At 40.5% G+C, this 12,709-nt stretch overlaps 1 protein-coding gene across 8 annotated transcripts in view; it reads right to left on the minus strand.

The window, feature by feature from the left end:
- Positions 1–1,111: 1,111 nt before the first annotated feature.
- The window catches only part of SNX31 (sorting nexin 31), a 71,369-nt gene continuing 59,771 nt past the window's right edge, over positions 1,112–12,709 (minus strand). For 7 of the 8 annotated variants that reach the window (XM_047841901.1, XM_047841902.1, XM_047841903.1 and 4 more), the window contains 3 exons: positions 11,075–11,152; positions 4,765–4,821; positions 1,112–2,163 (listed from right to left, as the gene is read on the minus strand). In XM_047841901.1, the coding sequence (XP_047697857.1) occupies positions 2,071–2,163; positions 4,765–4,821; positions 11,075–11,152 (228 nt within the window). In that variant the 3' untranslated portion in view covers positions 1,112–2,070. The remainder of the gene's footprint in view (positions 2,164–4,764; positions 4,822–11,074; positions 11,153–12,709) is intronic. The other variant, XM_047841900.1, reaches the window with a different exon arrangement.

Raw genomic sequence — 12,709 nt, forward strand, 5'->3', positions numbered from 1 at the left:
CTCTCAGAGCTTGCAGCAGGAAAGACCACTCTGGCAGTTGGAGTTTAGGCTTTTCACCCAATGATGAAGTGTTTTGATCCAGAAGTAAACAAAGCCCCCAACTCTTTCTAGATGAAGACAGGCCCAATAATCCCCAAAAGGGCTAATCTTTCTTCTCCCACATAACTGCTTGGGGATGTACCATTTCACAAAGTAAGTTTTGAATTTTGTCTTCTACTATCCCAGTATATGCTTGGGATGCACGCCATCCCTTGTTTCTTCTCATCTCCTGACATTGATGATGATCTCAGTGTCTTGGAAAAAAAACTTAATTGTAATCCTTCTGGTTTTGCCATATTCAAATAAGGGATAAACTGCTCCGCTTATTTTTTAGGAGTGCTGCATTTGTGTGTGCATAGATACTGATCCCTATTCTCTCTTAGCTTTATCTCCTGACTACTCTCCAACCTAAAACTTTGCCAGCACGGGGGGGGGGGGGGGGGGGGGGTTTGCTCCTGGTTTCACGAACACTGTAGTCATTCTCCCATCAGCTGCCCTTTCTTTGCGTATGTGTGCCCCCATCTCTCCTCCACTTGGCTCTATACCTTCTTCTAAGTCTCTCTTCCTGACCACCCCACCTTCCTCCGACGCACAGGTCCACACTACACATTGGACACCTACCACATGCTGTCTGGGATTACTCTTAAGTATCAAGTGGAAACGTGAAATTGACAACATTCAACGATGTTTGACCTGCAGAACACCAATTGGGTACGGTTCAATCTAGTGTCTGCATCTTCTCACCCCAAGTACAAGTTCTCTTTGCATTCTCGGTGTCTCCAATAGGCCCTGACACAGTGTAGGTATCTGCTACTAAAAAGAAATAGATGGACTATTCTGAAATTGGCAAAACAGTAGATAAGCTTCTATTTTAATCTGACAATGTATTCTAATTAATTAATACAGTCAGCGTGGGTGACTTGGGATGCTAACGGTTCCCCCCTGCAAAAACATCCTACTATCGCCTAAAATATAAAACTTTATGGTACGAGAGGCGATGGCTGGAGGCATTGCTGTATAAACAGTACAGGGCTTTAATCGACTCTACACTTCAAAAAGATCAGTCTCGGAATTTTCATCAGTAAATTTTATATCCACTAGAATATATTTCATATTTATTACATAATTAGTTACACAATCCAGTTAGAAAAGAACATTAGAATATTGCACTTTATCTAATTACATTACATAAATTCTTCTGTCTCTCTCCCTAATTGCAGTCTTAATTCCATATGTAATCACATTTATTATCATGATAAACTGAAACCAGATAAGGAAAAAACTAAAAAGTATCCATAGTCTGAAAGCTAAGAGACATACACAGTATCCGATAGTGAGTGCAGGGCCCCATTGCTTTCCCAAATAAAAAAGATTCAAAATAGTGATGCTTACTGAACTGAATTCCATATTCTAAAGACAGAATACAGTTACATCAGTGGAGAAACAGAGAACTGGGCAGCCTATCCCTTTGAGTACGTCGCTATTGGTGGACTCAGACTTATGTAAGGAAACAAGTAAGTATTTCATCACTTCCTTGCCCTGGTGCTGTGGACAGATCAGTGAAGTCCATCCAGATTTCTTTTTCAATGATTCCATTTCTTAGAGCCACATTTTCCTTAGATGTTGAGTCATGCCTTCAGAACCTAACCCCCAATACATTTAGAGTGTTTTATGCCGAGCCTTTCATTCACGTAATATCAGAACAGATTGAAGACTTCGTCAAGCCAGGCACACATCTCTTCTGGGGCGGGGAGAAAAGAACAAACGACATACTAATTGCTTTGGATTTGTTGTTTGTCATTTATGAGTCCTTAAATCAAACTATATAACTGTGGTTCATAGTTCTCTTTAATCTTGAGATTAACAGAGTTCTGAAGTACTCTTGGTCAACACTGCCCATCTTAACGTCAGAAGAAAATGGGAAAGAGTTTAACTTCTTCCACTCATGCTAGGAAGCCCACTTCCAATTCCTGAGCTCTTTCACTGTCGAGACAGTCCCTAAAGGACATTTTTAAAAGTGAGAGTTTCTCATCAAAGATCTTCTTCCTTTATGGTCCCCGAAACACAGTCAGCTTTGGCTATCTCAATCTTGCTTTTCCTTGGTGGAAAATGAGAAGAGTCTTTCTGTTAGGAAATAAAAAGAGGTCAGGAATGTATGCGAAAGGAAATAATTTCCATAACAACAATAATGACAACCATAAAAAAGTCAAGAATGTTAAAATACTGTTAAAAAGGCAACAGGAATGGTTACACTTATTTAAACAATGGTTATTCCGAGTGGTTTTTTTCCAGCAGAAGCTTTACTTTGGGGTAGGTGTATATGTTTTCGGGCTGAGAGTGCCTCCTGCTGGTATGCCAAGGTAGACGTGTCCAGAAGGCCTTGCCAGGCACCGGAATGTCTCCAGGTAACATTTCAACTCTGCCTCTTGTCCTTCTCCCCCCTCTCTTAAAGCTAAGCAACTTCCAATTTTTAACTTCACTCCAAATCTTTAGGGCATACGCCACACAAACACAAATTTTTAGCAAGGTTTATAGTTACTCTAAAACTTTTTAAGAGGTTATGGTGGCTATAAACCTTCAGTGAGTGAATAGTTGGCTTTCAGTAGTTATGAAATCTCAAAGCCTATGGTTTTGTCCCTGGTAAAATAAGTGTGCCTCAATGGGCAGCTAAGCTAATTTTTTTTTCTATGAGGGATTTGTCTTGATAGAACCCATGGCAAAGTGGCTAAAGGAACAAACAAACCTGATGGGTTAAACAACAAAGAGTGCTTCAGTTCTGTTACTGGTTCTGTCATTCACTGCCTGTGTTACCTTGAGCAAGCTCCTCAACCTTTCTGTGTCCCGTTCTCTTGGCTATAAACCGAGGATAATAATAATAGCTGGGTTGTTACGGGGACTGAATAAGTCATACATGGAATGCACGTATGCTAAATAAGTTGGGATTCAATATACTTGGACACCTTCTGATATGCTGGCCCGGCTCGGGGCATGAGGGAGGTTGGCCTCGTTTACCATTGCTGCTCATTAGAGAGGACACGTGAATTAGTTTCAATGTCGATCATAGTTGTGCTGTGTATTGTGCTGCCTGTTGTTTTGGAAGAGTGGCTCTCAAAACTGGGCATGCATCAGATGCATCTGGAGGGCGGGCTAAAACCACAGATTCCTGGCCCCCATCCCTAGGGTTTCTGATGAAGTAGGTAGGTTTGGGACCTGAGAATTTAAAGGTCTAAGTTTCCAAGGGATGCTGATGCTGTTGCTCTAGAGACCACACTTTGAGAACCGCTGTTCTAGGATAATAGCTTCAGTCCTGGCTGTACATTAGACCAGCTGAGGAGCTTTTAAAAATTGTGTTGCCAGGCCCGTAGACCTATTAAACCAGAGTCTTTGAGGGTGGGGCCCAGCCATCATTTGTTTTTAGAGCTCCCCAGGTAATTCCAATGTGCAGCTCACCGAGAACCACAACTCTGCGCTATCACTCTGCTGCTGATGAATTTGAGCGACGGAGTGAACACCTACCGCCTACACTTTACGGGTAAAGAAACTGAAGCTTGGTGCAGTGTTCCCCCTTGGTGTGCTTACTACCCATGCCGATCTACTAAATCAATCTTTTGGAGTGACGCCCAGGAATTTGCATTTTAATAAGCACCTCAGGAGCCCCTTAAACATTTAGTTTTTTGATTTGCCTGAGGACACATCACCAGTGCATGGTGGAGTTCTTATCTCTTGTTTCTGACCTAAGCAGGCAGAAATGCTGTTATTATGAAAGAGAGTAAGATTTGCATTTAGTCTGGTTTAAAAAAAAAATTTTTTTTTAACGTTTATTTTTGAGACAGAGAGACAGAGCATGAACAGGGGAGGGTCAGAGAGAGAGGGAGAGACAGAATCAGAAACAGGCTCCAGGCTCTGAGCTGTCAGCACAGAGCCCAACGCGGGGCTCGAACTCAGGAGCTGTGAGATGACCTGAGCCGAATTTGGACGCTCAACTGACTGAGCCACCCAGGCGCCCCACATTTAGTCTGTTTTTCAGTGTTTTTCCTGAGCTTATTCACTCACGAAAGGGCCTTATATATTTATAAGTACTGTACTTGTATACTTAGTACCTTTATATACACAGCAGAGCATGTACGAAGAGTGGGCCTTCCCAGTCAAATGAGTTCATTCAAATGCTACTTGGACGTCACCTCCAGTGATTTATTTATAAGACTTTGGTGAGAATGACTGTTGTTAATCCACATAAAAGTGCTTAGAACAGTGCCTGGCTATAAGTGCCTACTAATGCTTTCTTTATGATATTTACTGTTATTGTTAACTGCCCAACAGACCTAAATGCTCCAAACAATATTTAATAAACTTAAAGGTTGTTGTATGAAGAGTCCACTGCAGAGAACTCACGAAACTAAAATGTAAGCCAGAAAGAGGATTTAAAAAAAAAAAAAGATGTATTGAGTATAGAAGAAAATTGCTAGAGAATTTTGTGTTCTTCTTGGAAATTTTCTATGTAAAAATCCAGGAAAGCATTTCTCCTGGCTCTACCGGGCACCACAGTAAAAATACCATACTTCTGTGATGGTCCTCCAATTGGCCCAATCCTACATGGAGGAGCTTCTGAGAAAGAAAATTCTGGCTGCTTCTTAAAAGTAGAATGACTTTGGTTACTTAAAGGGGGGAAAAGGGCAGATTTATCAAAAATTATAATGTATCGGTTACATAATTTTACTCACAGACCTGGCTTTGTTGGATGTGGCATTTTTTACTTTTGCCTTGTTCTGGAACTTCAATCTGCTAAATAGATTAGTAAAATGTCAGTCAGCACAGCCTGGAGAAGCAAGCACACAAATAATCTATTTAACTAGCACATTTCCCCTTCCACAATAATCCTCTTAATGGTCTCGAAGGCCGCCAGTCAGCAGGCACACCTGCTTCCCATCGGCACATTCCCTCTTTATTTGCAAATGTACAAATGTTGCAGAAATTGAGCCCCCCAAACGTGAAGCACAGCTTAATGTTTAACACTGGTGGCTGCCTATAGATTTTGTGATTTAACACAGCTTCTAAAAGGACTTCACACGAAATGAACTCCTAAATCCTGAAATAATCCACAGAGCTCCAATCCATACGCTGAATCAAAGCCAAATGGGGCTTTGATTAATCAAAAGGCACCATTAATCAAGTGAAGATCAAACTGAAGTTCAAGACACTTGAATATACCTCGTGTACACAAGGTAAACTTAATATAACAGTCAGGGTCCCGGCGGAAAACAGATGGTGCACTCCTGAGGGGTGTTTTAAAAAGGAACTATTTAATGGAGGTGTGGGCAGGATTAAAGTGAATCAATGAAGGGATGTGGGAGCCCCCAGGGGCTAGCAGTGAGGTGCTGGAGGGTCATTTTTACCACGTCTAGGCCTGAAGGGGCAAGGGTAGCAGCTGCTACTGGACGGAGAGCAGCTATCACTGCAGAGAGGAGAGGCCACCTGCAGGAGCGTGGCCCTCAGCAGAAGGCTGTGCCAGCCACAGAGACCCAGCAGGGACAGAACTGGAGAAATACCCCCCCCCCCCCATCTCACTTTTCTTCCACACTCCAGTCTCGCTGGGTTTTCCCAGCGGGTGAGCCCAGTGGGAGGCCAGGGAGCAAGGTTGTAGCACACAGAGATCAGTCTCCAGGGCACAGAGCAGGGTGGGGGAGAAAGAGTTCTTTGACTCTTCTTAGAGGAAAAGAACACGATTACTAAGCAACTAGCATTATGTGCCCGGCTCAATGTATCACTCTCTAGCCATAAGGCCTCCTTACTAATTGCCTTTCTCCTCCCACAAACTCCTTGACTCTGGATCCTCAGTTCCCAACCTATGTTATGAATATAGGCATAATCATAAATAGAGGCATTTGTAAGTGAACGATTGAGGTGTGAATTAATTGCTTATTATTGATTACTATTCATGAGAGTACAGGGTGGAACATTTCAAAGTAGGTGAGATAAAGAACATGACCCTGCAAAAGAGGGTCACTGTCTTTTAACTACAGTTAACTTAGTACCGTTATAAAATAGATTGCCTTGTGGGATGCGGAGGACTTCCTCTAGGTTGGTATTCTTAATAGACAAGTTCATATATTTGAAGCCTACCTTCATAACTTTAAGAAATAAGTTATTAAGTCTTGGTAAATGAGAGATTAATGCCCTGTTGTCTTACATGTTTTGCTATGGTATTGTTATTGGTTACAATATTACATTATAGCTTGGAAGTAGTCTTGTGCAATGAAATACACAATATGGGCGAAAACAGCTCAGAATGTTTCTCTCCCCTGTTCTCTTTCACCTTCCCCCCTGCCTTATGTCGAAATAAATAAAATAGAACCCACTACAAACTATCGAGCAATTTCTGATATAATCTATTTCCTACTCACTTCAAGAAAGGCTTTAAACATTTTATCTACGAGGCGGGAATAAAGTTGGGGGAGGGGAGAAGAGAGCAAATCCTTTTGTCATAATGTGGTATTCCTGCATGCCCAGGTAGTTTCTGTTGATAATCTAACTACTTATTCCCACACGGTAATTTCCCCCTGGCTCTCCAAAATTTTGTCCACCTGCCACGCTCAGGCCATTCTCAAGAGAGCCGTAGTATGTCTGTACTTCTTCTGTTTTCTAGACAACGCCAACTATTCAAAGGCTGACATTCTTGGGACCTCAGGTAACACTGCCCTTGGTGTTTCCCCTCTTTGCCACGTAACAGAAACACACTTTACATCATGATCTCTGAGCCCAGTGACCTTTTACATAGTTTGATCTTGCTCCAAATGAAAGAGGAGTGGAGAGAAAAATACATATGGTGATGGTAGTTGGCGCTGGGGGTGTGAGGTATGAGGCAAGCCAGAATCATAAAGCCGTTTGGTGCTTTGCCATTTTCCAGAAAACCAACTTAGAGATTCAGACCCACTTTTGAGTAAATCTAAGGAAGAAAATATACAAGCTAATAAGACAAATTAGGTATGGATTATTAAAAATATAAATTGTTTTTCAACTCAGGAAATTATTCACCATCTTATGCCTGATACCTCTCATATATTCGGATTATGGTTCAATATACAAGATAATAATAATGATACATTTTCAGAAATTCATTAGGAACACATGGATTGCATAAAATACATCTGCCTTCTTTTCTTAATGTCTTTTAGATTTCTTTCAATGGCAGAGATTGCTGTAGCCTACTGTATTATCCATTCTGCCTTTCCTTCTTAGTGATACCACCCAAACTTATTTGGAGAGACAGCATACTCTGTAAAAAGACTACATTTACCAGATTCCCTGCAGCTAGGTGTTGGCCTGTGGTGTGACTAACTCTTAGCCAATGAGCCAAGCAGAAACTCGGTGGGACTTCAGAGACTCCTCCTTAAAGAAAAGATATGAACCATTCATACTTTCCGTTTATACTTGCTGCCTAGAATGTGGATGTAATGACTGGAGCTCCAGCAGCCATTTTCAACATGAAGTAAAAGCCACACACTAAAAATGGAAGAGCAGAAAGGTCTCTGGTGACATTAGGGAGCAGCTATCCCAGCCCGAGACTGCCTACCTCTGGGCTTCTTTTAGTTGAGAGAGACACACACTTTTATTTTGCGTGGGACCCTTCTTCTGTCTTGTTTTGTTCTTTGTTATATGTAGCCTAACCTACTCCTGACAAATACATTTTAGTTTCCAATAAAATAATTCTTAAAATTCTGTTCTAGTTACGAGTAGCAAATACTAACAAAATTCATTTATTAAAGGTTTTTATGTAGGAGTGTAGCTCTAAAAAGAATGTTACATTTTTTCCCTTTCTGATTTGTAGTTAATACTGCCTTTAAGAATGTAACATGATTTTGTTGTTGTGTTTACATTTTTTTTAGTACATTTGTTTGACTTCAAAAATTTTTTAATTTTTTTAATGTTTATTTTTGAGAGAGAGAGACAGAATGTGAGAGGGGGAGGGGCAGAGAGAGAGAGAGGGAGACACAGAATCCAAAGCAGGCTCCAGGCTCTGAACCAACAAACTGTGAGATCATGACCTGAGCCAAAGTCGGACGCTTAACTGACTGAGCTACCCAGGTGCCCGTTTGACTTCAAATTTTAACAATCTCTTCGGAAATGGCTCAGGTCTTACCTTTGAAAGCATCACCTAGAGCTAACTAAGTTAATTAAGTTAGCACAAATTTCTTCTTTCAACATCTTTCTTCTTACTAGGATAAAGTAGTACTATTTATTTATTTTTAAAAAAAATTTTTTTAACATTTATTTACTTTTGAGACAGAGAGAGACAGAGCATGAACGGGGGAGGGTCAGAGATAGGGAGACACAGAATCTGAAACAGGCTCCAGGGTCTGAGCTGTCAGCACAGAGCCCGATGCGGGGCTCGAACTCACGAACCATGAGATCATGACCTGAGCCGAAATCGGATGCTTAACTGACTGAGCCACCCAGGTGCCCCTAAAGTAGTACTATTTAATCTGCTTCTAGGGACTATCTGCTTTATTTGTGGGGCTCATTAAGTTACAGCTTCCTTAATTTCTCTCCCCCGTCCTGATTCTTCATGATGATCAAAATCTTGGAATCTATTCTGCCTTGCAAAATAGAGACCTCTCTATCCTAGTCCATACAAGCCTTTTATAAGTGATATGGGTCAATTCAGACTTTGCGTGTTTACCTAGAAAATGAGTGGATGTCACAGTCAAAAATTTATATGGCTACTTTAAGTTCCACAAAATGACTTGTTCTATACTTTGTGAGGAAGCCCAGAACCCAGCATACGTTCCGAGAGCTAATCTGTCTGGTCTTTTCACCTTCCGGGGTCTCATTCTATCCAGGCATTTGTAGATGAGATTTCAAGTTTAAGGGTGGACTATCCCAACAACATCCCCTTGAAAGCCCAGTTTTCCAGAAGAAGGGTTTAACTTTTCAAGAACCAGAATAAGAAAGAAAGGGAAGAAAAAGCGTTTGTGGAAATAAAACTTGTTAAGTATTAGGATAAAGCAAGTACTGACTGACATGCTGATTTCACCATCAGCCACAGAGAAAGTGTAGATTTCAATTTGTGTGTAAATCTGAAGAATGTAGTTAGTGTGGTTGTTTTTCTTGAAAACTTTAAATAGGTCACTACCTTCTCTTATGATTTAGCAAACTCTTTAGCTATTCATTGTACAAGTATTTCCTGCATCAAGTGGCTTACATTTTATTCAGCCACATTTGAGAGCACTTCTCCCTTTTAACGGGGCTACTTCAGTTAATTACTTTTCTCTTTCTTCTTCTTTATATATATATAATAAGTGGAGCCTAAGGGGGTCCATCCTAAGAGGTTAGATTTTATTACTCTTTTAAAAAGAGCATCCAGGGGCACCTGGGTGGCTCAGTCCATTAAGCATCCGACTTCGGCTCAGGTCATGATCTCGCGGTTTGGGAGTTCGAGCCCCGCGGCGTTGGGCTCTGTGCTGACAGCTCAGAGACTGGAGCCTGCTTCAGATTCTGTGTCTCCTTCTCTCTCTGCCCCTTCCCCACTTGTGCTCTGTCTCTATCAAAAATAAGTAAATGTAAAAAAAAAAATTAAAAAGAGCATCCACAATTCTTTTATTGCTTTGATTTGCTATGCTATAATACATTTTGAATTCTTCAAATACCAAGGGGGGAGTGAATTTTATTTTCCCTGGGAAAATATTTTCAGTTCTAGAAGAATGAGAAGTAAGGGTAAAGTGCAACTATTTTCTTAGAAAAAAGCTGCAAAATCTAGGAAAGAGCAATGTTAAACTGAAGATGTCACCCATCTTCTTAGAAAGGACTCAATTTAAATGAAAATATTAGGGAACATTTCCAAATGTTTTCTGTTGCATTTTTAAAGATCGTATAACATTTTGCAAAAAAAAATACGTTTATAAATGTCAACCAGGCTTTAGAATTTGTAATCATTTTTTAAAAATATTTTTAATTAATTATTATTTTTTTTGAGAGAGAGAGAGAGAGCGCAAGTAAGCATGAGCAGGAGAGAACCAGAGAGAGAGAGGGAGGCAGAGGATTCAAAGCAGGCTCTGCGCTGACAGCAGACAGCCTGATGCAGGGCTCAAACTCACAAACAGTGCACGCATGACCTGACCCAAAGCTGGAACCTTAACCGACTGAGCCACGCACGTACCCCTGTAATCATTTAAAAAAAAATTTTTTTAACGTTTATTTATTTATTTATTTTGAGACAGAGAGAGACAGAGCATGAACAGGGCAGGGTCAGAGAAAGAGGGAGACACAGAATCCGAAACAGGCTCCAGGCTCCGAGCTGTCGACACAGAGCCTGACGCGGGCTCAAACTCACAGACCGTGAGATCATGACCTGAGCAGAAGTCAGACGCTCAACCGACTGAGCCCCCCAGGAGCCCCTGTAATCATTTTTAAAACATAAACTGTACTGTCTTATTGGGATATGCTCATATCATGATGGCGACAAGGCAAATAGACAAGTTTAATATCTCAGTGTCTCTTTTTAGAGCTTGCCAGCAACCTTTGCAAGGAGTTACTAGGCCTTTATTGAAGAGACGCAGACTAGAAAAGCAAAGTTTAATCTTACACTGAGAAAAATTTATAGACTTGAGAGCTTCTTTCACTCTATGGCTTCTTCCAACTGCTAACGGCATCTTAATTTGGCACGGTGGAAATTTCAAGAAGCTGTGAGTTCTTTCTAGAGACAAAACTGGAGAGCTTATTGAAGTTCATCGCTGCTATGTTGCAGACCTCTCAGGATCCTGACCTTATGAGGTAGTTTTTATGGTAAACCTGGAATCTTTCATTTGGGGGAAAGCAGAAATACAAGAATACAGAGTAGAGGGTTGGAGAGTTCTCAGCAACGTAAGGACACCTGTCTTGGAAAAATGGCTTGAATTCTAAAGACAGCTCCCAGAAGGCAGAGGAGCTCACTTCTGGGAGGTCACGTTCCTCCCTTGAGGACCAGCATTCATCAGTGTAGGTTAGTACAGGCTGATGGTGGGAACTTAACTGAAAAATATACACGGATAAGAGCACTTACCATTTCTGGATTCTCTGCAGCTAGCTTTACCGTCTTTTCTGAGATCATCTTTTTCAAGCAGCTACTCAGCAAAAAAGCCTGAAAATCCAGAAATAAAGAAGTGTCTCAGCTGAAGAGATCGTCTTTCTTTTCTCCTCACACCACAAGGCAGATTTTGAGCTCTGCTCTCCAAGAGTACACGTTTAAGAATTTAAATTTCTTTTTTAATTTCCATAAATTTACATACGATGCAATTAGCTAGTAGCCATACATTTTCTCAATTACATAGATATACTTACAGTAAATTTTTAAAAAGACAGAAAACTCATTACATTTACTAATCTTTTTCCCTCTTAAAACTCTCCCCTATTTTTTTCTTTGTAAGCTGCTCATGTCTTACAAGCAACAAATAATAAAAACTGCTTATTATTGTAATCAAATCAACCGATGATGGTCAATCTTATATTTAATCGTATGCATGATTATTGAGAGACCTATTACTAGGTATAAATAGTAACCTATTTGAAAGGGTATATTAACACCTTATGGCTTTTATGAACTAAAAAAAAAATTTGTTTTTTTATCACTTTCTTATTTTTCTAGTATCTTTAATCACTCACTTTTAAGACTGATGGTTGCCCCCAATATCACTTGTGGCTTTTTGTTGGCTCGTCATTGTTAGTGCCAAGACACAGACATTAGACATCTTGTCATACAAACGCTAGGGTTTCCTTTTTCCAAGATCTTCACCCCATGTGCCAATTTAAGGTTCCCTACGATTTCCCCACTTGCTTCTTTCCTACGAATCCTCTTTCTCTTTTGTTCTGCTCTCAATTCTTGGCTTGTACCTTTCTCCTTTGGCCCTACGAAAGTTTGAGACAACAAAGCTCAAAGCTTGTGGTCACAGGACCTTAGCATAAGTTTGTGCTCAAGGATGGTCACTGCACTGGGGAGGGTGGGGGGGGATGATGGAGAGGAGAAGAAAGGGAAGAGAGAAAACCCAAGTCGGGATGGTAGCCAAAGCAGAGACCCTTGGAGGATAGGACATAGAAAGTAGAATTAGAGGGAGAATGGCTACATACAGACAGCATCTCAAAGTCTTACAGGGACTGTAGAGCATGACAGGAATTTATTTTATTTAAGGGGAGAGAAAGGAAGTAGAAGAGAAGAAAGGTACTGCTACCAATAAGGAAAAGAGTAACAGATGTGGGATTTATACACAAAAACAAATTTTGATTTCCTGGTTTAGCTAAGAACTAACCCTGTTTATCTGTGTACATATATAACCTACACAAAACCAGGGTATGAAATAGTTAAACAATATAATCTGAGTTGATACAGACAGGAGAGGTGTTTAATAATGCCCTGTAAAGTGTGAACCAATTCCATATTCCTATACAATGTGCACAGATATGTACATTAAGACTTAGCTATAAATCAGGTAGGATTTATTAAATATGAAGGCACTGAGCTTTTGTTTAAAGAATCTAGAAGATATTGGGGTCCAAGCCCTCATTTGTGTTTGCAAGGCAAACGAGCTGTATTTCTGCCTTTTGCATACATAGCTCTTGGGTACATATCAATAAATCCACACTCCAAAGGAAATAAGACCCTACTAGGAATCCTTTAAAAGAATGTTTATTACACTCTGTATAG

The sequence above is a fragment of the Prionailurus viverrinus genome, chromosome F2, assembly GCF_022837055.1.
Source record: "Prionailurus viverrinus isolate Anna chromosome F2, UM_Priviv_1.0, whole genome shotgun sequence".
Lineage (NCBI taxonomy): Eukaryota > Metazoa > Chordata > Mammalia > Carnivora > Felidae > Prionailurus > Prionailurus viverrinus.